General features: G+C 36.2%; 1 protein-coding gene across 1 annotated transcript in view; it reads right to left on the minus strand.

Moving 5' to 3' along the window:
- Nucleotides 1-7,146: 7,146 nt before the first annotated feature.
- CEP126 (centrosomal protein 126) overlaps nt 7,147-27,299 on the minus strand; it is a 38,972-nt gene continuing 18,819 nt past the window's right edge. The window contains exons 7-12 of the mRNA XM_063304480.1: nt 15,576-15,737; nt 14,320-14,444; nt 13,802-13,889; nt 12,869-13,063; nt 10,809-10,873; nt 7,147-7,369 (exon numbers count right to left, since the gene is read on the minus strand). Of these exons, the coding sequence (XP_063160550.1) occupies nt 7,274-7,369; nt 10,809-10,873; nt 12,869-13,063; nt 13,802-13,889; nt 14,320-14,444; nt 15,576-15,737 (731 nt within the window). The 3' untranslated portion in view covers nt 7,147-7,273. The remainder of the gene's footprint in view (nt 7,370-10,808; nt 10,874-12,868; nt 13,064-13,801; nt 13,890-14,319; nt 14,445-15,575; nt 15,738-27,299) is intronic.

Consider the following 27,299-nt stretch of genomic DNA (forward strand, 5'->3'; position numbering starts at 1 on the left):
GGGCAAAATTATATTCATTGTGCACCACCTGTGGCTTCCAAATAGTCTTCAAAGGCATCCCCAAGTTGGGTACGTTATGATAGTCCAAATGGGAGGCTGACTAAGGGGAGACTGAACATGAAAAGGGCCTCCCAATCCAGGAAAGGTTATAATTGGTGTGCTAGAGGAATCTGGCCCACTGAGCAACCGCTGAGAGTCCAAAAAGAGCCACAAATTACACACAAATTAAGACTGGGGAAGTACAAATCCCATCAAGAGCTAAATTTGGAAAATTCCTGGAAACAGACCTTGAATCCATAGCCACTGAATTTTGCTAGAGTTGAGCTGGAGCTTGTTTTTCCCTGTCCAGACTCTGATAATCCCTAGGCACAGGGACAGGACCCCATTTGCATTGCCTGTTTGGCCCAAGGTCAAGTTATAAAGCTGGTATCATCAACATATTAATAATAACCACCCAGAGTCCCCTGATGGGAGGAGATGGGCGGGGACAAATTGGATAAATAAAAATAAATAAATAAATAAATACCTGACTCCACACCAATAGATGACCTCACCCAGCAGCCTCATGTAGATATTAAATAAGAGTTGGGCGTGTCAGGCCATGAGAAACCCTACAAACCAAGGACTCAGTCTCTTCCCCTCTACCAACATGAAGTGGAACTAATCCTGGTGAAGGGAAGAGAACTTCAACCCACAAAGATGGTCTAGATATCATGATAGATGGTCTAGTAGAGTTGCACCATCCCTATCCTGGTCCCACCAGAGGTCACCCATTTTTCCAAAAATATTCATTAAGGGTTGATTATATTGGGAAGTGATCTTTCTTAACTTTCAAAAAATCAAAAATAAATTCATTATATGTATTCCATCCAAGTACTATTAATATCTTTGATTAGGCTAAGGTAGCACAAAAAGAGCTGCAATTGGATTAGTAACATCAGATGTTGCCTTGGTGGACAGCCTAAATGGGGAGAGTTGGCTGTGCTAATTCATCTGCAATGGCTTTTGATACCATGGACCAATGGAATTATTCTGAACTACCTTGTGGAATTGGGTCTTGGAGGCACTGTATTACAAAGGCTTTAGTCATAGACCTCTGCACAGGAGCAAGGGGGTAAAATGACAAAGCATGTGTTGCATCATTGTGATGCAAATCACAACTTACATATTTGCATGCAATGTTACAATGCAAGCACAAAAGTTTGGGCTTTCAGCTGTGACCACATATTTAGCCATCTTTATGTCACTGCAGTTTTTCATTGGATGCCTACGATTCAATCTTATCTGTCAGCCATCCAGAAGGTACTGGTTCCAGGGTTCTGTCTTGTCCCCAAACTGTTTCAGCATCTACATGAAACCCCTGCAGGAGGTCACCTGGAGTTTTGTAGTGGGTATGATATCACTCAGCACTATAGTTCTTTATCATCCAGTTCTAAGGAATCAGCAGCACCTTTGAATGATATTTGTGTTCAGCTAATTGAGGGAGAACAAGCTGAAATTAAATCCAAAGAAGATGGAGACGTTATTGATAAATAGGAAACTGAACTTAAGGACTGAGATTCAGCCTGTTTTGGATGAAGTTGCATTTCTGATAAGAGTGCCCCTTAATACTTAGCTGTCACTGAAGCATTATATTCTATAGAAATAATTTTAAGGGATTGTCTGACAAAAATTGTCATTTCCTCCAGATGTTTTTCTCAGGTAAAGGTCTCCTGTTTTTGATGTCTTTCTCAGCTACCTTAAATTTTCTTTGGCGGTAGTTCTGAGCTTATTGTATTCTGTTGCCATAAGCTGAGAGAGCAGTGTTTTGTTTTTGTATTTTTTGGTTAAGCATCTCCATCATTTTACAGCCACTATAGAAGTGATAATTCCTGATCTGAAAAAGCCCTATGAGAAGAATTGTGTCATAATGTGTCCCCATGACATTTAACTGAGCATGGTAGACTGCAGACCAGGGAAAGATCACTGTTTTCTATGTGCCTGAACTATGCATGCCATCCATAAGAATTTCATCAAAATATTTAAAAGCAATTTCTTTTTTAAAATGCAGTTTTCAGTGCAGCACTAGCAAGCATAGTAGTGTACAGTGTAACATATGTATTTTTCAGTTTAAAAATATGTTTTTTAATATGTACTTGGGATTTTAGATTGTTGCTTTGTTCTGTGTTGATACTGTTAGCCACCCTGAGCGTTTTGGGAAATGGGTGGCCTATAAACAAAGTAAAATTAAATAAATAAATGAATAAGCATGGATCAAGTACATGAGATCCACCCACTCAGACCCTGCAATGCTGCCAGCTCAACCTCTGAGTAAGGAAGACTATGAGGGTGTGTTCACTTCTCCAACTGGTTGGTCCTGTTCTTGAGGAAACGGCAAGGAAAGGCACATAGAGGGTGTTGGCAGGAAGTGCAGGTGAATCCACACCTGTTATTGCAAGGGAGAATTTACACAGTCCTGAACTTCAAATGCAATTCAAGGAAATGACCATAATCAGGCAGAAGAGCTCTGCTACCTACAGCTTACCACCCAAGCCAGAGGGTGTTCTCACCTCTGTTCAAACACCTCATAGAAAGACAGGTACCATTTTCAGATCTGGCAAAGTAGTAGTTCCAGAAACCCACACAAGGAGGAAATATCCTACTGACCTTAATTCTCAGGGCATTAGATGTGAAAATAATAGATAGAAGGCATATCAAAGGTAATTGGCGTCTGACTGAAGCAAATATGCAAGGCAGTTGATGGTATAAATGGATAATATCCAAAGGAAGATGATAATTTTTTAAGTGTTATAGAAGTTGCTTTTAGATCATAAGCAGAGAACTCAGAGAAAAACTAAAGATAACCCCTTTCTTGATCACTGTTAGCAGTAGCAGGTAGTCCTTGCTTAACTTTATGACTGGTCCTCACATTTACAACTGTTGTGGCGCCCCTGAAGTCACATGATCAAGCTTCGGGTGTTTTGCAACTGTCAGGAGTTTACAACTGTTGCAGTGTCCCATGGTCACGTGAATGCTATTTGCATGCTTCACAGCTGACTTCCGACAAGCAGAGTCAATGGAGAAGCCAGCACTAAAATCGCAAGTCATGGTAACATGTCTCACGTAACAACTATGGATGATTTGCTTAATAATCGAGGGCAAAAGTGATGTCATAAGTCTGTCACAGTCATGCAATGTCTTGCTTAACAACCACGTTGCTTAGCAACAGAGTTGTGGGTCCCCATTGTGGTTGTTAAATGAGGACTACCTGTAATTGCGATCACAGATTTGAGACTTCAATGTCCTAACAGTCAGGAATCACGCTGAGACGAGGAATAGGTCTCTAGTGTTTATTGCTGCTACATAAGACAGAAAATCCTAACAAACTGAAGAAGCATGGGAAAAACCCAAACAGATAAACCCCAAAAGTTAAGGCAGGTCTGATCTGTGTCTCTTTGAATGGCTGCTTAATTCCTCAGTACTACGCATGCATTTTCCCCCCTGGATAGAGGCCCCCTCCTGCTCGCCATCAGTACTCATGACATCCAATATGTCAGAGATTACATGTTGTGGCATTAGGGAAAGAGATTTTCAATTTGTTCTGCACTGATAGTAGCTTATCTTACTTATATCCGTGCTTTCATTCCATTACAACTTTGGTGCATGCCATTGGGATAGCAGAGAACTACAGTAGTAAAGTTTGGATCAAGTGGACTGCAAAATTAATAGTAGGCCAGCCAAAGTCCAGAAAATGTTTAGAAGACAATCATGTGGGATACTTCAAACAGTCTGGCAGTGCAGAGAGAGAGGGAGGGAAAGATGAAGCTAATTGCTAGCCCAGTAAAACCTGCCCACTCCTGGATTACTACAATTCACCCATTCAGGATAGGCTTACTGCTATCATACATTTAATAGCATTTTGTTACATAATATGCCCCAAACAGCACATTATTGTCAGAGCTGTGAGACTGTTTCCAAAAGTAACCCAATGCCAAGAAGCAATTGAAAAGTTATCAAGGTAATTTTCAAATAAAGCATCCACTCATATTGTCATGATCATTTTATGTATACTTGATTAAGCATGGTTGTTTTTAACATTCCAACTCCAGTACAAAAAAAAAAAAGACATTTTGGCTGGCCTCCTATAGAGTAGTTTCTGAGCCACACCTGTTCTTAGAGGTTTTTTCTTTGGCCTTTACAGGAATAACTTTGTTGTAAATTCCTATTTTCTTTGTCCCCTGTTTGCATTGGTTCAAATAAAATTTATGAAGTGTTACAAAACAAGGTGCCTAAATATATGCAGTGTACCTGGACATCTCAGCTTTATGGGTTTTTTTAAATGGTGTGCCTGTCCTCAGAACAAAACAAGTAGGCTCAGAGGCATCTTCTTTCCAAAACATTTTCCTGTAGCAAAAGTATTAAGGCCCATCTTTTCAACACAACTAAATATTTAACAGAATCACAAAATTGGAAAGATCATCCAATCCAACCTTCTCCCAATGTTGGATAATCATTATTACGGCTTCTTCTGATAGTTAACTATCCAGCCTCTGCTTAAAAACTTAACAAAAGAAAATCTACCCCGTTTGTTTTTGAAGATAGAGAAAGAAAATTCTTTGAAATATTCTAATGTTCTATTGAGTGAATTATTCCACTTAAATACCACATTAGCTATACCTGCTTTTGAAAAACTTTTTTTTTCTTTTGAAGTGAACATAATAAAAGTCAGGTACTGACAAATAACACAATTGCCTTTTATGGTAGCAAGTTGTCTTTAGCTAGTAGCCTCAGTTCTCCAAAAGATGAATTCTCAAATTCTAAATGCTATAGAATTAAGATCTAACCAAAGTAGCAGCAAATTATCAGCGATTTACCCTGGAATATAACAATACTTTCAAATCAATTAGCAGATGGAACAATGTCGCCTTCTTAGAGTCCCACTTAAAGGATATTAATTTTGTCTGAAGGTGACAAAGACATGCAGTGATATAACAAGATTCATACCAAGCCAAATGAAGATAAAAGCTGATTAATCTGAAAGTCAGCAACCCAGAAATATCCTGAAGTTTGTGAGTATACTCAAATATAGCAAATAGTCTGAATCCAGGGAGCAGTTATGCTTCCTGCCAATTCCACATTTCCTGCATTTTGCTAGAGCAGTGTTTCTCAACCTCAGCAACTTTAAGATGTGTGGACTTCAACTCACAGAATTCCCAGCCAGCATGTGTCTGTGCTAGATTAAACATTGGCTTGGATCCAGAGTTTCCACAATCAGAACCCTCCTGACAGAGCGTTCCTACTGTAGGAAGTGGGAATAGTGACTTGATTCTTGCGCCCTGTTGCAGCACCTTGAAAATGTACTCCATTGATCTGTGAGATCCTCCAAAACAGGGTGGAAAGTGTCCCAGAGGCTACATAGCAAATCAGCAAAAATCAGACCATCATATTCTCCAGAAGGAATATCCCCTGCTCAACTGCAATTCTTTTGTGAAGCAGATAAAATATTTTGTTCACAGAAAGGTACTTCTACATCATCTCTACATCTGTTATTTACATAATGACATCTTGGAATTAATTGATAATTTAAAGAAGGAATAAGACATCAAGGTCAGTTGACTTTCATCGAGGAATTGAAGTACCAGGAAGAAGTAAAAGATTGTTTCTTAAAAACAGATATCTCTGTTTATTATTCTTTGAAATATAGTCAAACTCCTCACTGGAAAGTTTCCTTTCCCTTAGTAGGTGAATCTATTCCAGTCAGAAGAAGAGAACCTTGGAGTTTAACCTGTAAGAGCTCAAACAATGGATAATTTTCTGTGAAGATACTTTGAGGGTAAGTCCAAAACCTTTTGATGTCTGGAGTGAGCATGATAGCATATTTCATTCCATAAACAGAAGCTGATCCCTAATCATAAATATTTTAAAGATATATATTCATATAGCCTGAAAATATTACTATAAAGTTTTCAGTTTGTGGGCATGAGTTTTGAGACATTACTTGAAATATTGTGATACAGTAATTCACTTTACATATATTAATGTACAAGAATGAATCCGTATATCAAAAAGCATGTGGAAAGGAACTTTCAAATCTTGAAGAAAGACTAAATATATTAAGTTTATTCAATAGAAAATCCTATTTTGTGTTTATTGGATTCCCCAGAGAATATTTAAAACACAATTTGGTTTCAAATCATTACATATGGTAATACAACTTTGGGGGGAAACAGTTGTTAAAGATGTAAGTATGAAGTGGAATCATATTCCCAAAATAAGGAATTTGACAGGTTATGAAGAACTAAAGCTATGTTGAGCCTGAAGTTTGGCTATGAGAACTTAGGTGAAAAGAAAACATTTTTTATGTCAAAGATGGATTCAATAAATATGTTGTCAATTTTTGAAATGTCCCTGTTTTGCAGAAATGAGATTATGGAGCAATATATTTCTATGTAGTCTCAATTTAATAATATGTTAAAAGAACTGAGCTAGCTGTATATTAATACATTGATTTTTTTAAAGTTTTATTTTATTTTTATCATTATTGTACATACCTTTTATTGTATCATCACTTTTTAAAATCTTTGTTAAATTTCATTAATATTTTAAAATAATTGAAGATATGGGATCAAGTTTTGTCATTAAATATTTGGGATTATTTTGGATTGTTAGGATACTGTCCTCTGTCGCAGTATCATTGTAAAACTATCTTCTGATTATTAACTCAGTAATGCCACTGTTTTTCATGGGACGTGAAGTAAGAAGACAAAGTAAAGCAGGCATGGAAGAATTTATGACTATCATCACTTCTGTAGTTAGGACTGGAGCAGTCAAAATGGGAAAGAAATTATTAAACTGGTGAGTTTTGTAGATGATAGAGGTTCATTTTCTACGACACATCTTTTGAAAATGTAGCAGAAATTTATTAGTGCTTAATGAAAACCATAAAGTTAGGAGATGAACTCATACATAATTTTAATCAGTAGCAAAATAATTTCTTTTCCTTTTAATTAAAATTTACAGTAAATTTACAAACATTACCACTCATTTAAAATTGAGGTATTTCCATTTTTTTAAAAAATACAATACATTTTACAGTAAAGTGCATATGTAAAATAATTTTTGCCCTAAATGTAAACTAGGTAACAAGCAGTCAATACTTGTGTTACATCTTTATTTTGAATATTTTTTTAAAAAATAGCATTTAAGGCACCTTGCAAATAATTGTAAGTTACAAATATAGCAACTGAGAATATACTAAATAAATCTCAGTTCAACAACCTTTATTAGGGCCAAGTCAGTATCTTCTTTGCTTTAGGCTATGGGTGGCATCCAATATACTCCTATACCTTTGCATATGAGGCATTATATCCATGTATGAGGGAGATGTGACCTGTAAAAATAAAAAACAAACATTAAATTAATATGCATTAATATCAACAGACACTAAATAAAAATGCTAATAATAGGTTGCCTCCCACTACAAGCCATTTGCAACTATGAATTTATACCTGAATTAATATGGATAACATATTTGCTAGTAGTATAAATAGTAAAATACATCAAAACATAGAAAGGATAATCCTAGGAAAAGTAGTGATCAACAGAAATTGGGAGATGATGTATAGTATAATTCTATACAAGCTTCATTTGAGTCCAACTGAATTTATTCCAGATAAATAAACATAAGATACAACTCAAATTAATAAAGCTAACTACCTACTAACATTTGAATGGAGATGAAGAAAATGTAGGAAATCTGCAGTCCAGCTGCAAGTTCAATATAAATTTATTTCAAATGTTGAATGTCTACCTGTGATATAAGGAAAATACTAAAAAATTGTTTTACTATAATAATATCAATATAGTTGTATTCTTAACGTATTCTCTATTTCCAGTTCCTAATGTTACTTGGAGCTTAGTCGATTTTAGTTATACTACTAGCAGCATGGGTAGAAACTTTGTTCAGATAAGATACATCAAATAATAACTATGGGCGATTGCAGACAACTCAAGGGATCCAGATTGCCTGCTCCCAAATTTGATCTCCTATACCCAAGCAGGAGGTTGACAGAAAATCTACCAGCGTTCATACTGGAGCAGAAAATAATTGTGAATTAGCTCTTCTAAATTTCTCACTCTTACCTGTTTTTTGCCTCCTTCATATTACAGTGGTTAACTGTAAACATGTTTTTTTTTTATTATTAGGGAGCAATTTCATTCTCCCTCTCAACCTTCCTTCCACGCAGCCCTTTATTTCAGTTGCTAGCTAAATTGCTGATGTTCTCATTAAAGTTCTGCTCATATTACACTTTTCTTACTTTTGTAATAAACTTTGCACTCTGTACTGGTCACTGGCTCTTGTCATAATAGTAATTATACCTCTGTCTCCCACACAGTGCGTACAGACAGCCTAATTTCATACAGATTGCTGGTTTTTCTCTTTGATACCCTAATTTTTATTATTTTTTTATTTTTATTCCACCTTTATTATTATTATTTTTTTTATAAATAACTCAAGGCAGTGAACATACCTAATGCTCCTTCCTCCTCCTATTTTCCCCACAACAACCACCCTGTGAGATGAGTTGGGCTGAGAGAGAGGGACTGGTCCAAGGGTACCCAGCTGGTTTTAATGCCTAAGGCAGGACTAGAACTCTCATACCACGCCTGACTGGCTCTTGGGCTGAGAGAGAGTGACTAGCCAAGGTCACCCAGCTGGCTTTCACGCCTAAGGAGGGACCAGAACTCTCATACCATGCCTGATTGGCTCTTGGGCTGAGAGAGAGTGACTAGCCAAGGTCACCCAGCTGGCTTTCACGCCTAAGGAGGGACCAGAACTCTCATACCATGCCTGATTGGCTCTTGGGCTGAGAGAGAGTGACTGGCCCAAGGCCACCCAGCCGGCTTTCATGCCTAAGGAGGGACCAGAACTCTCATACCATGCCTGATTGGCTCTTGGGCTGAGAGGGAGGGACTGGCCCAAGGTCACCCAGCTGGCTTTCATGCCTAAGGCAGGACTAGAACTCTCATACCACACCTGATTGGCTCTTGGGCTGAGAGGGAGGGACTGGCCCAAGGTCACCCAGCTGGCTTTCATGCCTAAGGCAGGACTAGAACTCACAGACTCCTGGTTTCTAGCCCAGCCCCTTAACCACTAGGCCAAACTGGCTGTCCTCTCCATATAAACAGTGACTCTAGGATTAAACACATAGCACAGGGAACACACATACACATACTTAAAGATACTGAACTACAATTGCTTTCCCCCCTATTGTTCCTTCTAACTGGAAACTGGATATTGAAAACTTAAGGAGTTAAGAGTCAGTGAGAGAAATGGACAAGTAGTAAAAAAAAAACCAAATACTAGGTCTGTATGGAGTTTCCACTTGAAGGGAAAAAGATGATTTGGGGCTCTCACATAGCAGCAGTTGTCAATTCCTTTAGAACAACACATTTACTTTAAGGAGGTATTGACAAGTGCCGCATGCATGTCCACATGCATGAATCACCTTTTCCCCTTCAAATCTGGATTGCTGTACTGTCCTAAGCAGCTACTTCACAGGACATCATAGTGTGAATTGCATAGTGACCCTGCAACACCTTCCTGGTGTTTCGGTCTGTGCTCTCTAGAGTAGATTACCCAAAGATAAAGTACTTGGTGTAGAAAGTATGACTTCTTGTAGGCTTGCAAACTTTTTTCTAATGGGGTCCACAAAGGAAAGAGATGTCCTAAGGGGATATGCATCTATTTTCTATGCAGATTAAAAAAGGGAGGGGATAAATGTTTTGAATGTAGAATACTTTGTTTAGATGTATGGCCAGGCCCTTCTCTATCCACACCTGAGCCCCGAATAACATTCTCAAAAAGTAAAAAGCTGAAGTGGTAAAATGGCTAAAGTATTGGATTAGGGCTGAGAAGAAACTCAGTGGATGACTTTGGACTGGTTACTCACTCTTGGAGCAACCTACCTCACAGGGTTGCTGCTGTGAGGACAAAATGAGGGGAGATCCCCTTCTAAGCTGCCTTGAGCAGTTGGAGAAAAGCAAGATATAAAGCTATCAAATAATAAAAGAATCAATCTCAGAAGCTTTGCAAAAGATGCTCAGATCTGCCTTGGGACATAAAGGCAGAAAGTAAAATTACTGGTTCTCTTTTGTAGAGATCTTTAAGACATTAACTTCATATTACACTCCAATAAATCAAACAGGGAAAAGCTGCTTTGGATGAGAGAATCCAGAGCAAAGTAGTGGGGAAGACCCTTTAAAGGTCTGCTTCTTATTCAGATCACATTTAAAATCCACAGAATAGGGGGTACCCACTGGACAAGAAATCTGTTGTAAAGAATAAGTAGGTCAGGAAAATACCTGAAAGGAAGACTCTTTAATGTGAAACATATAGATACATCTACACAAAAAGAAAGATTACACAGAAATAGCTTATATGCCTCTATTACTGTACTCTCAGCAAATTTCATGATTCACATTTTAAAGGAAAATTAATATAATATAATATAATATAATATAATATAATATAATATAATATAATATAATATAATATAATATAATATAATATAATATAATATAATATAATATAATATAATATATAATAGGTATCAGGATACTATAACATGAAATTTACAATGTGCCCAGACATTACAGGAAATACATTGTGGTGGATTAGACTGAGAACTAAATTATCCTTCACTCTAATTCTAACAGCAGCAAGCTATATGCTTCTGGGAATTCAAAAGTGAATGTTTAAGTTTTAATATAGTTAGCTTGTTGCATATTTATGATATATAACATTGTATTAACTGGAAGATGCTTACCAAAGGGGAAATAGTCTGGAAAACACTTGTAGAAGATGGGTTTTTGTTAATGGTTTCATGAACATCTAAAAGGGTACAAAATAATTACAAAACTTCAATTATATGGTAAGAAAAAATCATGGCATACATAGTCTTTCCTCTGAATATTATGTGGCCTAGAGTATTACTTTTTAATTTGTGTATGTGTGAAAAATATTTTATTTTAGAATCAAACATTTTATTTCTAGAATAATTAATTTTCAGTTAAGGGAGAATGATTATCAGTAACTATTTTATTACCCATTCAATCTCTTTTGAGTCAAGCTTGACTCCTGGTAACTTACTGACCAGGCCCATGCAATCTCCTTGGCAATAGAATAAACGTGGGCTGACATTACCATTTTCTGGGATGTTCCTTTAGCTTCCCATTCTAGTCTGCAATCCTAGTGTTCCCTGGAATCTCCCATCCAAGTAATAATCAGTCTAGTGCCTGCTGAACTTCTGAGCCAAGACAAGTTTGGTCAAGTGCTGCCACCTGCTGATGCAATGTAGATCTAGCAACCATCATAGCTGCATATTTTTTAATTTCATTTTTGTAACTTCATGGTAATACTGATTTATAATCAGCTTTCACTAACCTATCATCCTTCACATGAATTAGGACTACAGGTAGTCCTCACTTAACGACCAGAATTGGGACCGGAATTTAGGTTGCTAAGCAATGCAGTTAAGTGAATCCAGTCCCAATTTTATGACCATTTTTACAGCAGTCATTAAGTGAATCACTGGTCATTAAGTGAATCACATGGTTGTTAAGCGAACCATGCGGTTCCACATTGATTTTGCTTATCAGAAGCTGGCTGGGAAGGTCAAAAATGGTGATCATGTAACTGTGGGACACTGCAACCATCATAAATGCGTAACAGTTGCCAAGCACCTGAATGTGATCATGTGACTGTGGGGAAGCTGCAGTAGTTGTAAGTGCAAGGAATGGTCATAAGTTGTTTTTTCAGCGCAGCCGTAACTTCATAACTCTGGATGGTCAATAAACAAACAGTTGTTAAGCGAGGTCTACCTGTATAACTCCCATTATAATAATAATCTCTTCCTTATATTGCTGGATATTCTACTGCAGGGTAAATTACCTGATAAACCTTTAAGTCTTCAACAAGATTTCCAGACCACCTTCAAACATTACCATCAAATTGCAATTTTAAATGTTTTAGAAATGTTCCTAATATACGATAACTTGATAGAAATGGATTTAAGGACAAATGACAATGGATTATTCATTATTATGTTTTCTTCCTCCTTTCTTCTCCATTAATATTTCCTCTTAATTTCAGATTCGTTTTTATCTGTTCAATCGTGTCCAATTCTCGGAGACTGCCTGGACAAGTCCATGCAGTTTTCTTGGCAAGATTTCAGAGTCGTTTGCCATTGCCTCCTTCCTAGGGCTGAGAGAAAGTGACTGACCCAAGGTGACTCAGCTGGCTTTGTGCCTAAAGTGGGATTAGAACTCATGGTCTCCTGGTTTCTAGCCTGATGTCTTAACCACTGCACCAAACTGGCTCTCTAATTTCAGATCTACTAGATAATAAAAGAGTATTATTTTATGTGTGGAGCACATAAATATATTATACTGATTATCTGTACATTTCTAAGTTAGGAGAAAAAATAATTTGTTTTGCCTTAAAATGCTAGTGTATGTCATTGTTGTAATAATATACTGAAAGTAATACATGTAATTCACTTTAATCTCCTATATCATATACCAGAGCAAACAGAACTACTATCACATAAATTTTAATTTTCTAGCTGAGGAAAATAGTACATCTTAGCCATTCAATTCCACTGTTGGTACAAAATAAAACATACTCAAAGTAATATATTATGACTCATTTGATTTACTCAAGTGAAATATCCTGCCAGCATTTCACATCAAGACTGACTTTGGACCTGAAGTCCCTGCTTGGCAATGAAATAAGGCACAAAGGAAAAGATAATCTTACTTGTTTACATTTATGTGACTTGTCAAATCATATTGGTGCAGTTCAGCGCATAATTTTCAGAATGCTTACTCTGCAGCCGGTGATTAATGCGGTCAAGTGACTGAAGAACTTTGTGCTCTTCAAATGACAGAGTACTCATTCCTTGCCGTGGGGGTCTATTTCGCACTGCAATCTGCCTATATGGTGGTGATGTATCCAAACCAGCCAAAATTTCACCTTCTGCATTCACTAGGTTTTCTGCTATCGGGAACTGTGTAGTACTATCTGAATTTAGGGACAAAAATATGTACTGTGAAAAGCTTTTAAGAAAGATGGGTTAGAAATACCTCGATTGGCTATTTGCATTTAATCTGTTTTCTATGTATCTTTCAAAGTTTCGGTACATTGCAATAGATTTTTACACATCTTTCAGAAAAATAAAATAACATAAAATAAAATAGCTTATTCATACCTAGGATAAGCATACTTGTGGCACTATTAGTATCATCTTAGAGAGTTGCTGAAACTGTATGCATAGAAAATACATAGATATTACTCTCTCTTCCCCTCAAAGCATATCATACTGACTCTAAATCATCTCATTTCTGAGCTGGTCCCTTTATAGCATGTTTCTGTGACAGTAGGACAAGTGTATCTGAGTAAGTGTACATCAAATCGTCCTTTCAGAATTCCAGTGTAATATTTATTTTAATGTACCAATACAAGACATTCCCAGTACACAATTGAGAATATCTCAACAGCTCTCCATTGAATTCAAAATTATACTGAGTTCTGTACCCTGTGTCCTTAAATTTCAAATTAAAAACCTATGTCTTCTTTCTTAACTTCCTTCAACTGATCTTGATAACTTTTCTCTACTTCCCTCATATATACCAAGGCATCGGGCAGCATACAAGTTTAATAAATTATTATTATGTTCCACTCTGAAGGAACAACACCTATAGAAACTAATGATGACCTAGTTATTCAGAGCCCAAATCAGATTGAAATATGCTGCATTACCTTCATCAGAATTACTGACGCCGCCTGTGACTCGCACTGGCTCGAACATACACTGAGAATGAGCTTGCATTGTGGCTTGTGATATGTTCTATATGAAAAAATTATCAAGCTATTTTTTAAAAATGCAATCCAAATGAATTAAAAATCTAATTACATAAAACAGACAGTTCATGGTCCAATATATATATATTTCTCTACTGTGGTTACATGTAAAATACGTACTGTTAGGTGAAAACAAATAATGTCAGTAAAAAAAGGCAATGTACTGATAGTGTTACTTGTACTATTGATTAAAAATGATTACAAAGTTTCTGAAAGCTTGTACAAATGGAATACACATAAATGTCAGAATGCTGAGATTTTAAATAGCTTGCTACTAAAGTTAGCATCCAGTTTGTTTTACATATGTTTTATTTGGGGACTTTTTCAAATATTTTGTATTTACTCATAGAACTTTTTAATGTGCTTTGGCCAACACCTATTTTTGATATTTTGACACAATAATTTATCAGACCTACCTGTCCAGCACTAGTGGGCTTCCTTCCTGAAGAGCCTGACATTTGTCTCCTCTGTTCTAAAAGAGCCTTGCGTTTATTTTCATTATTTTCATTAATTTGTTTTCGTCTTGCAAAAGCAAAATGGGCTGAAAGTGATGAAAAAGCCCCACAAAAAAACAGACCTGATTATCTTAAATTTATCTTATCAGGGTAGTTTAAACTTTATATTTTTGTTATAAGCCTATACACACACACACACACACACACTCACACACACACACAGAAAGTGTAAGTGTGCGTGTGTGTATATATATATATATATAAACAAACAGACAAATCCTACATAAACACAAGGATCCCCAAATCAAGTGAGAAAAAAATGCATAGATTGCAATAACCTCATCTTAATCTTTGAATTATATTGGTAATGCTAAATTTCCTAACTGATACATATATACTTTCTTGTGTGTGACAAGTTTGCATTGAGGGTGTGAGGACAAACAAATATCAGGATAACACTGAGAGAAAAAGAATTAAAAAGCGGTACTCATTTTCTCCACAGATGAATTTTTCCTTCTAAAAACAAAACACAACTCAATCACTTATTTTCCATTAATCTTGAAGAAGGCATCATCTCTCCACATTATATAGCAGAGCCTTTCTTAGCCCTACTACAGGAGAGGTTTCTAGTACAAGAAGTTGAAAACAGAACCAGCCATTTTCTCCAAAATGTGGGCTCATCCAGTGAAGGCCCATGCTAATAGTAAGTGCAATTTTAGGACATGGTTGTAAACCACTAGGTTTGAATGCTTTGGTTAGATTAATCAACCAGAGTTCTGGTTTATCAGTAGCAGCAGGTTCTAAATGCAATTAAAAATTAGCGGGGTTGAAAGCTAAGGAAAAATGGTTAATTACAGCCAATTTAATTCTAAGTTTTTAAAAACCTGATCAGCATGGTTAGTCTGAATATTCTGAAAAGGGAAACAGACTCTGTCCCAAGTAATATGCAAGTGAAGGAAGAAACAACTATTGAATAAAAGCATCACCAACAATTCCTCCAATATAAATACCTATTCCAAATACACACTTTCATAAGCTTGTTCACATACTAAAAGTATAACATAGGCTAATAAACATTACAGATTTCTAGATATTGCATGAATTAAAAGAAGTTATTTTTACTGAATTGCATAAATAGCTCGGTGATTAAAAGAACTGCTTGCCAGTGTTTCCTTTGGTATTCTTTCAACATAAAAACCTAGCAACAAAAATCTTACCACTTGGTTGGGAAGAAAAAATAGGATTCACCCTAACACCTGATTTCATATTGCTCATCAGATTGCCACCATCTATAGTGATGTGAGACACATTAGATCTAGTGTGCTGCAAGTCACCATTATTTGAATTATTGCATAGGGAAGCATAATGTTGTGAATCGCCTGAAAGTAATAAAAAACAGAAGAAAAACAAATTACATTAGCATAATTCAGCTTGAAGACATAGAATTATTATTGTTTAATCCAGGAAATATGACTTCTTAATTGTTAAAAAAAAAACAAGCATCACTCTTATGTGTACCTCTTTCCTGTGAGGGGGCAGAAGTATTATTATTAATGTCATTATTAATACTACTACTAGTAATATTAATAGTAACCCTAACAATAATTGCTTTAAAACTAACAATATTATCTATGAGGGTAAAGTTATAATCAGATATAATTCACCAGCAAACCATGAAACCAAAATTACAAGGGAACAGAGCTGGTTTTACAACTTCGTAAGCAAACGCACTTCTGAATCAAGATGTAAGGTTACAGAAAATAAATTGTGCATATTCTCAGCACAGTGGTTTTTGGATGGGAAATGGAAACCTATTTTCCTTCACAGAATTTTACAGTTCTCTTCAGTAAGTTTGTACTTAAAAAAAGAAGCATGGGTGTATACATTAACAGATTTAAGTGTAGTCCTTCTTTTTACTTTTTCTAATTTCTGTAAAAAAATAAAGGTTACCTCAGTTTAAGAACGAGTTCCGTTCCCAAGGTCTGTCCTTAAGTCGAATTGTATGTAAGCCAGAACACTATTATTGTATAATAATGTATAAGTAGTATTGTGCAATTAATTTGAACCATTGCATATTTAACTCAAATTTTGCTACAATAGGCTCCATTCTTAACTACGGGTCATCTGTAAACAGGGAGTTCTTAATCCAGGGAATATATTGTCCGAGTGAGTGGGTCCTGTGAACAAGCTCTTCAACTGTGTATTGTTTAAATTTATTTGGGTAACTAAAAACTATTTGAATTTGTTTTAGGAATATGTGTCCTAACTACCAGGAAACACACTGAGACAATGACTTGGTCTCTAATATTTATTACTAGTACTTAACAAGAATCCTAACAAACTGAGGAAGCGTGGGAAAAACCCAGCCATATAAACCCCAAAGGTTAAGGCGGTCCCGATCTGTGTCTCTTTGAATGGCTGAACAGTTCCTCAGTGCTACGCATGCGCTTGACAGTCTGGGTGGGAGCCCCCTGCTCGCCATCCTTACTCATGACAATATGGCTGCATTGGTATCGAAAAGTTTCTACCTCAGTGTTTCAACTGTACTTCATGAAATAGGATTGTATGGAATTACTATAAAGGTACCAAACACAGGGAAAATATGGAAAACAGGCAGGTAAATTAACATACATTCCATTTAAGAAGTATGTACAATAGCCATTAAATCTGTGAAGGCAGACTTGCTCTTAAGATGCATACATGCACACATATGCACACGCACGAGCGTGTACACACACTTCATCATCCTTTTCTCTTTTGGGATAAAAAAAGTTCTGAGTTAGGGTTAACCCATATCTTTCACTTGTTCTCTCAATCTTTTATACTAAAGATTGTGTTGTTATATAGAGTTTGGCCTCTAGAGGCTTATGATTTGTTTCTATTTAAAATTGTTCTTACTTCTTTTAAATGTAAGCAGCCCAGAGGAATCTGGAGTCAGGCGGCTTCTAAACTGTATTAAATAAATGAGTAAGATTTATATTCATTCCTTTACCATGCATATTTATATGTTGTCCAACTCCCAGCAACGCTGGGCGGTTTACAAATGGTTAAAAACATTAAAACAAGAAAACAAAAAACATTAAAGATGGCAGAGATAACAAACCCAGATGGTAACAAAGAAAAGAAAGAAAAGGGGGGTGGGGGGTAATCATGCTTGCCAAAGGCCTGGGCAGAGAGACAAGTCTTCAGGGCCCTTTGAACACCAGTCGAGTGGGGGCCATTTGAATATTTGGGGGAACCTCATTCCAGGGGGCAGGTGCTGCTACACAGAAGGCCTGCTTCTGGGGTACTGATAGATGGCACTGTTTAGCTGAAGGAACCCGGAGCACACCAAGACTGCCAGATTGGATCAGCTGTGTAAATACTATGGGAGACAGGAGGTCCCTCAAGTAACCAACCCTACACCATGTAGGGCTTTATAGCTGGCAACTAGCACCTTGAATTGCACCTGGAAGCAAATTGGCAACCAGAGCAGTTTGCAAAGCAGAGATATTACATGGGCATCTTGAGGCATGCCCATCACTGCCCACACTGCTGCATTCTGGACTAACAAAAGCTTCTGGGTGGTCTTCAGCAGCAGCCCCACGTAGAGCACATTGCAGTAGTCAAGTGGTGTGGTGACCAGGACATGAGTAACTAAGGGCCCCTTGATCTAGGAAAAGGTGCAACTGGTACACCAGATGAAGTGTGCAAAAGCCTTCCTGGCCACAGCTGCTACCTGCTCATCAAGCAGGAGCTTCCTGAAGACACCCAAATTGTGCACCATCCTTGAATGGGGAAGTGCCACCCCACCCATGGACAAAGATGGAATATCCCCAGATCTTGGCAATCCAGACACCCACAGCCACTCGGACTTGGTAGGATTGAGTTGGAGATGGTTACTCCCCATCCAAACCCGTGCAGCCTCCAGGCACTGGGACAGAACCTCAACAGCCTCACTTGGCTGGCTTGGAGTCAAGATATAACTGGGTTAGAATTAGAAGGGCATGATCTGAGGTTCAGATGGCATGCTTTTCTATGGTACAGTAAAGTTAAAGTTAATGTAGATTTTAATAATTATCATGTTAGAAGCGCCATATTGAGAACAGGAAACAGATATAAACCCAGACTGTGCCCAAAAATGCCTTTATGGGTCTCGCACAAGAAACAGCAGGCACACACTTAACTTATCAAGAGTTGTTAGAACAGGAACATGGAGGATGTAAGATGAACTCAAGAGAGCAATTGACTGCAGAGGGATTTAGTTTTCAATGGTTTTTGTATGCACAGTTAAGAGAAAGATTTAACATAGATAATAGCACATTTGGAATTGAGCAGCAGAAAACAAGCTGAAGTTGAGCTATGTATAAATTATAAACATGTAATTGCTAAAATGTATACACTTTTATTAAAATTTGAAACAGAAGAACAAGTGAAAGAGTGTATGATAAAATGGGCTAAGAACTTTGGACACAATATACTGATGGAACAGTGGGAAAATATGTGGTTAAAAGGACTGAAATTTACGTTATGTTATAACTTAAAATTTTTATAAAATGATGTACCATTGGTATACGACTCCAGAATAATTGTTGAGAATGTATAAAGGTACTTCAAATTTATGTTGGAAATGCGGATAACATGGTCATTTTATCATGCTTGGTGGACTTGTAAAAAAGCCAGAAATTTCTTGCTTCAAATATGTATCATCATACAAAAAATTTTAAAGATCAACATTCAACTGAAACCAGAATTTTTCTTGCTGGGATTAATGGATTGTCAATTAGAAAAGAGCCAGGGAAGATTATTTTTATATATGATTACTGCTGTGAGACTATATGTGCAAAAATGGAAAGACTCTGAAATACCCACAATGGAGGAATGGTTGGTGAAGATGACAGAACTAGCAGAGATGGCAAAATTAACTTGTTTGGTTAGAGAAAGATCAGCAACTACATTTACCAGTGACTGGAAACCCCTTATGGACTTTTTGCGGAAAAAAGAGAAAAACGAACTTGAGATTTATGGGTTTGAAGATTAGAAAGGGTATCTTATGGAAAGAAGAAAATTATGATGTAACCTTAGATGGAGGGTAAAATATAAATGCATTTATAACCGCTGTCAGAAAGATCGGAAATCGCTTCTTTACAATCGTTTGTTTTCTTTCTCTTTTTTCTTTCGTACTTATTCACTATTCTTCCTTATTGTGTTTCTTTTCTAATGTTTGTACTGTTTTCATCTTGTTAAAAAATTCTTCAATAAAATTTATTGAATTATTATGTATATAAATACATAATTGGATATTATCAGCATACTGATGATACCGAAACCCAAACTGGCAGAGGACCTCGCCTAGCAGTTCATGCAGATGTTGAAAAGGAGGGGAAAGAAAACAGAACCCTGCAGCATCTTACTAAGGAGGGTCCTGGTGAACAGTCTATGAATATACTGTATATATTGTATATATTGTATGTATGTATGTATATATGTACAGTATGTATGTATATATAAAAATAGAATTATGGATATATGAATAGAATTATGCTTATCCCATGTATGCAAAACAAAAATTCCCTTTTCTAAGGAAATACTCACTGATAGTTTGTATTTTCTTTATTGTCATTTACAGAAACCTTTTCTGAATTTTTATTTGGGATTTATAATTTTAATTGAAAAACTATATTTTACCAGTCAGTGACAGCAGTAAGGTCTTTCATTCATTCATTCACTCATTCACGGAGCAGTAACCATTCTCATTCATTCTTGGGTCTCCAATCACATTTTCTATGCTCTCTCATCTCATTCCTACTCATTCATTCACGTTACCTAGCAGAACTTTTTTTCTCTGGATCACATTAATTCATAATGTTACATAATTTTTCCCAAAATTCATCTCTGGCTTTTCCATTATCACCAACACACAGCTGTCATCAACCAATGGATTCTTCCTTTTATGCAATCTATGTAACACCAATTCATACTTTCTGAAACACATTTTTAGCTCTTTCATAATTAAACCTATATTTTTATTTCTCTCTGTGTATTTATGAAAAGAGGGTGAAAAAAAGATACACTCAGGATACCCAGCATGGAGGAATAATGTCCCTTTAGGAGAGACCCTATATAGAAAGAAGCATTACAATACACAGTCTATGAATAATTTCTTCTAACATGTCATTTTTATGTTGGGTCTCCTAGAGAAAGATAACCTGACTAAAGTTATTCAGCTTCTGGTATTATCATGCAATAATAAAAATAATTCAGAAGCTACAGTTACTAAAAAAAAATAGCACTTAAATTATTAACCAACATATCCTTCTATGTTATTTACTTTTTAAAAAAATGCTGATCTTTTTTTTTTTGAAAAAAAATACAATGGGGTTGGTTGCTGGATTTTGTTTTTTGTCACTATAAATAAGGAAGGCGCCCTCAGGGTTGAACCATCCCTCCTCCAAAGTGCTTTGGTTCTGAGGTCACCTGCATCTAGGGGTGACAAGTGACTGGACAACCAGGTTCCTTTGCTGCCACCACTCCTTTGTGATAAACCAGTTTCTCCCTTCCACATTAGTCCTCTGGGGAACCAGGAAAGGACTGAAGGGGAAATCCTCACCCCATCCCAGGTCTTGCTGAATACAGAAAGGGAAAACAATACTGCAGCCAAGCCAAGGTGAATGCTAGAAGGCAACCAGTCAACTCCAGGATTTAAGCAAAAATAAACTTTATTAAAGGTGCCAAAAGAAGATAAGGTTCCATTCACACTACACTCAGTAAAAAAATAGATAAAATACAAAACAACCCCCACCCCATCGTAAGGCAATTCTAACTACAGCCAAACAACTCAATTTCCAACCTTGTCTGAGGTCACCCCCTCATCCAGCACTCCAGCCAATTCTCAACCCCCCAAACTCTCCCAACCCCAAAACCTGACAAAACCTCCTCCTTTGCCTTTATTGGCTCTCAGGGGTCAGGTGACTCCCCTTGGGGACATAAGGCTGGCTTGTGATTTAAAGAGCTAGCTGTTCCCCACTATAGTTGCATACATTTTTATTACTTGTGTAATCAAGCAAGTTTTAAGTTGCTTTAATATAGTTTGTTCGTTTTAGGCACATCCCTGTTATGTTAACGGAGAGCATAACAATATTTTAAACGAGCAACCACCACAAGAAAAATAGTTTTGGAGTGTTTTTTGCCCATCTACAAGCATAAATATGCTTTGGCAGGACTCTTCGCTGGACTCCTCACCCTCAATGCAGATATTATTTGGGCTCTCCAGTAATGGTGATGTTACCTTTCCTTCCCCATCATTGAGTTACAGCTCAAGCATAAGGGCAAAGGGGCAAAGGGATGCTGATGGCTACCCCAATGTCACCATGAGGAGAAGGTGCTAAATGACACAAAGAGTGTCAAAGAGAGTCTATCGAGGGCTCAAAATGACACAAAGAGAGCCTATCGAGGGCAAGCAGTGTAAAGCTGCAAAATTTAAATCTAAGTCTTACTGTTTATAACTATACAATGGTGTAAAATGGTTTACTTGACTGATTTATTTAGAAAATGTACATGGACACCTATTTTACATAGGAACTCTGGGCACCTAACAACAATCCATAAGAACAATACTGTATAATAAATCCTGTATCAATTAACCTTCCCTTCAAACCCCTCAGAATTAAAAGACAGTACAATAACTAAGGCAGTGTATAACAAACTCAGCCACACAAACCACACCTATATTGGCTCATCTAACATCCTGGCCCAGCACTGGAGCCAGGTCTTTACAGCCTTCTGGAAGGCCAGGTGGGTCGGGTCCCTCCAGATCTCAGGGAGGAGGCTGTTCTATAGGGCAGGTGTCGCAACAGAGAAGGTAGGATATACCTATTATCCCACCCCACGAGGGGTGATTTGATTCAGTTATATTTATAAAATCTAGGATGTTTCCTTTCCCCTATCACAAAAGCACTGTGGTTTAATCTATTATGATAACCCTCCTCCTGACTAAAAATACTAGGTAATTTCATCCCTACAGTTGTTTTACATACAATGGGCAGAGTAAGTTCAGAAGCAGGAAAATGACCACTTGTTCAGAAAGTTTCTTACTTTGACTTAGAATTAAGTTTGTCTCTTTTGATATGTCTGTGTCCCCTTAATTATTCATTCTCCTTGAAGAGATTCTTTGCATATTTTATAAAATGAGAAATGTAAAAGATTCTTATGAAAAAATTGAGATGCATCTTCCAGTGGAGGAAAAATGGCAGAGTGACTGGTCCTACCAAATTCCGAGGTTAGGACTGACAATGAGGAGTTTGTTTGGTGGCTCAGGCAGGTCCTTAGAGCCCCAAAATATTCTCCAGAGGAAGGAGAATTCAAGGAAATATTCCTTGTGCCCTCTGGACAGCTGCTCCTTGCTGGAGGATCGCAAAATGATATTCCAGTGACCGAATGGTGAGTGATCAGCTAAGAGGCGGTACTGCCATCTCTTCCAAGCCAAGTTGAAGCCAAAAAACAGACATTAACTCTGACCACTCCACTTCTAAAATCACCTTTCTGTTTTTGAATTATTGAATTTAAAGAGGCTTTCTCCAGTACAGAAATATTAATTCTCTTGGTTGAACTTTCATTATTTTTGGGATTTCTTTTTGGTATGTTTTAACTGCTTTAACTGCTGGCAAATTTGAGGGACTAAAGAGCATGCTTGAGGAGTTCACTGCTAAATGTACATAGTCTATTGCCCAATCTTTTGAGGTTCTTGAGAAAAAGATGGATACAAGATTACTGACTTTGAAAAAAGATTGGAGCAGAAATTAGAGCAAATGGAAGGAGATATGAAACAAATAACTAGCAGAGATGATGTATTGGAAAGTGAAAGGGAGAAAGAGCTTGACAGAATTGCATTGCTTGAATTAAGGGATAAAGAAATTTGCTTAAAGCTCAGGGGGATTCCTGAAGCCAAGGAGGAGAGTCTTAAAGATAAGATTTCACAAGCTCTGGCAGCTTTAATTGAATAGGAGGATGACAAAATAATGAAAGAAATAGAAAAAGTCTTTTGTATCAACTTGAGGTATGCAACTATAAATAACAAGCTGAGATATGTTCTGGTTGTTTGCTAGGAGGAAAATAAGAGAATTGGTCCTACAAGGTTATTTTGATTCCAAACTTAATATTGACAAAGTGGATATAATTATACTGAAAGAAATTCCTTGAGAATTTTAAGAAAGAGAAAAGAATATACTTTTTAAACTGATGTTCTGAAAAAGAATGGGATTTCTTTCCATTGGGAAAAATTGGAAGGGGTAAGTTTTAGTTACCAACAACAAAGGTTTAGACTAACTTCAATCTCTAAAGCCAAAGGTTTTTTTGCCAGACATGGAACTAAGTTGGAGCAAGATGCAACTGAAAAGGCTGCATCTGGAACTAAACAAGTGGATTCCACAATAAAAGATGAAGAGATGGGTGCTACATCCAAAGACTTTGGTGGGTTGTTCGCATAAAAATGGCCTTGAATTGTCTTACATGGAATATAAATGGGACAAATGCCTCTCAAAAAAGAAGAAAAAAAATTCATTATTTGAAACAATTGAAACATGACATATGTTTACAAGAAACTCATATAAGGAAAAAAAGATACAAAATATTTGATAAATAAAAATTTGAGACAAGAATTTATTTCAGCAGGTTTGAAGAAAATTAATGGCCTTGTATTATACGTTAAACGGCATTTGAAACCATGTTTATTATTAGCTGATGAGCATGGTAGATATGTAGCAGTTGAAGTCAAACTTTATGGACTTAAATCTATTATTGTGGGAGTATATGTACCAACTGAAGATAAAAGTAAATTTTTAAGGCAACTTTTGAATGAATTGTCATCTTTTTCATATCAAAGTTGGTGTTTAATGGGGGACTAGAATGGAGTTATTTCCCCAGTGATTGACAGAAGATCTGAGAAACGAATTAAAATTAAACAAGGGAAATTACCAAAATCCTTTTTTGATCTGATGGACAATTTGGCATTGGTGGACTCTTGGAGATATAAAAATGGACTGGCAAAAAATTATACTTTTTATTCTGAGAGACCTAAATCCTCTTCAAGAATTGATATGATATGGATTTCAAGGGAGTTGATGAATAAAGTTCCTAAAGTGGATATTTTTTTTACCAAAGACTTTTTCTGATCATAATCCTATAAGTATGACAATAAAGAAAGCATTCAGGACATATAGATGGAGACTGAACGAATCAATTTTACAAAAAGAAAAGGAGGATTGTAAGAGGAAATTAAATGATTTTTTTTGATATTAACTTGGATAATGAAAAAGATTTAAAAACTGCTTGGGAAACTAGTAAAGCAGTTATGAGGGGGCACTTCATCTGTCATAACCGTAGTCTTAAGAAGAAATCTAGCTGCCCAGAGTCCCCCCGTAGGGAAGAGATGGTTGGTGAATAAATTTATAAAATAAATAAAATAAATAAATCTCAACAAAAGTTACAAATGGTTTTGGATCAGATTAAGCTAAAAGAAACTGAGCTACAGAAAAATAGATAATAATATTATCTATTGTAGTATCAAGTTACTACATCAGCAATTGTCAATGTTGACTGTGAAAGAAATAGAAACAAAGCTGAAATATGCTAAACAGAGACTTTTTGAATTTGCTAATAAACCAGGAAGATGGCCAGCATATAAACTGAAGAAAGAAAGAGAGAAGAAAATGATATTAAAGATTCAAGAAGGAAATGTGGAATTATTGGATAATGAGAAGATTAAGAAAGCATTTTATAGTATTTTTTTCCAACTTGTATAAAAAACAAGAAGTCTCCTTGGAGAAGATATTTGAATAAACAAGACTTATCAAAACTTTCACAGTCACAGAAAGCAACACTGAATAATCCTATAACTACCTTTGAAATAGTGGAAGCCATAAAAAGAACTAAATTGGGAAAAGCACCAGAATCTGATGGCTTACCTGCATTATATTATAGATGTTTTGAAGATCAGATTCTTCAACCTTTTAAAAGATTGATGAACTCTGTTTTGTTAGGTTCTGCAATGCCAGATTCATGGAAAGAAGCTAATATTGCACTTTTACCAAAGGGAGGACAAGACCCTTCTTTAATTAAGAATTACAGACCAATTTCACTGCTGAACAATGACTATAAAATATTTGCCTCAATACTGGCTGAAAGAATGAAGAACATTTTACAGGAATTTATTCATCAAGTTCAATGTGGGTTCTTACCCAAAAGACAGCTAAACGATAATGTAAGAATTGTCTTGGACATTATAGAATATTTATATATCATAATGAGTGTCAAGCGGCTCTTATTTTCCTAGACGCAGAGAAAGCCTTCGATAGTTTGAACTGGAGGTTTATGTTTAAAGTAATGGAAAATATGGACTTTGGAGAGTATTTTATTCAGGGAATTAAGTCAATTTATGCCCCAGAAAAGGCAAGCATCATTGTGAACAATGAGTTAACTGAACCATGTCATATACAAAAAGGAGTAAGACAAGGATGTCCTTTGTCATCGTTGGTCTTTATTTTGGTGTTGGAAGTTTTTAAGAGAGATATTAGACAAGACGAACAAATAAAGGGCTTAAAGATTAAAAAAGAGGTCTTTAAACTGAGGGTCTTTGCTGACGATTTAGTTTTGATACTACAGGACCCTTTGGATATTGTGGAACATCTGATGAAGAAATTGAAAGAATCTGGGTCATTGGTGGGTCTTAAAATAAACAAACAAAAAACAAAAATGCTGACCAAAAATGTGACTTCGTCCAATCAAGAATGGTTGATGGGTAAGACTGGTTTTAAAAGGTTAGATATTTGGGGGTGATTTTATCCACCAAGAATAGTATGTTGTTTCAGAATAATTATGTTAAAATTTGGAATGATGTGAAAAAAGATCTGTTAAGATGGGAAAAATTACAATTGTCTCTCATGGGGAGAATATCTGTGATTAAGATGAATCTTTTGCCTACGATGTTGTTTCTTTTTCTGACTATACTGATTTTGACGACAGATTCATCATTTAAACAATGGCAGAAGAATATCTCTAAGTTCATTTGGCAAGGCAAGAAACCAGGAATTAAATAGAAATTGTTACAAGTTGCCAAAGAACAAGGAGATTTGGGTTTACCTGATTTAAAATTGTATTTTGATGCTTGTTGTTTGCTTTGGATGAAGGAATGGATAATTTTGAAGAACAGGTAAGTTATTGCAACTTGAATGACATGAGCTGAGATTTCAGTGGCACGCCTATTTGTGGTATGACAAAGTTAAAGTTAATAAAGATTTTAAAAACAATTTTTTTAGGAGTGCCATAATGAGGGTTTGGAATAAATATAAAGCAAGATTGTCTCCTAATGTACCATTGTGGTTGTCACCTCATGAAACATTTGTTAGAAGAGAAAATGTGGGGGGAACAAGTTGGTTAAATTATAAAGATCTGTTAAACTTTGAACAGGGTGAACTGAAGCTTAAAACAAGGGAACAGAGTTGGAAGGTCTTACATGTCATTGGTTTACATATATGCAACTGTTAGAACATTTTAAAGTGGATAAAAAAGAGTTTTAAATTTGTCAATGAAACAGCTCAATTTGAAATGGAACTCTGAATAAATGATGAACATGTTATTACAAAGATGTATGAAATGTTACAGATGAATTTAGAAGATGAGCAAGTTAAAGAATGTATGATTAAATGGGCTAAGAATTTTGGATACAATATCATGTTGGAGCAATGGGAGAACATGTGGAACAAAGGTTTGAAATTTACTTTGAATTATAACTTAAAAGAGAATTTTTATAAAATGATGATATAAAATCATTGGTATTTAACTCCTGATAAGTTGTCAAAAATGTATAATGGGTAACGAATGTTTGTTGGAAATGTCCTCTTGGTGAAGGAACTTTTTATCATCTTTGGTGGACTTGTGAGAAGTCCAAAAAATTTTGGGATCAAATA

Source organism: Candoia aspera, chromosome 5 (genome assembly GCF_035149785.1).
Source record: "Candoia aspera isolate rCanAsp1 chromosome 5, rCanAsp1.hap2, whole genome shotgun sequence".
NCBI lineage: Eukaryota > Metazoa > Chordata > Lepidosauria > Squamata > Boidae > Candoia > Candoia aspera.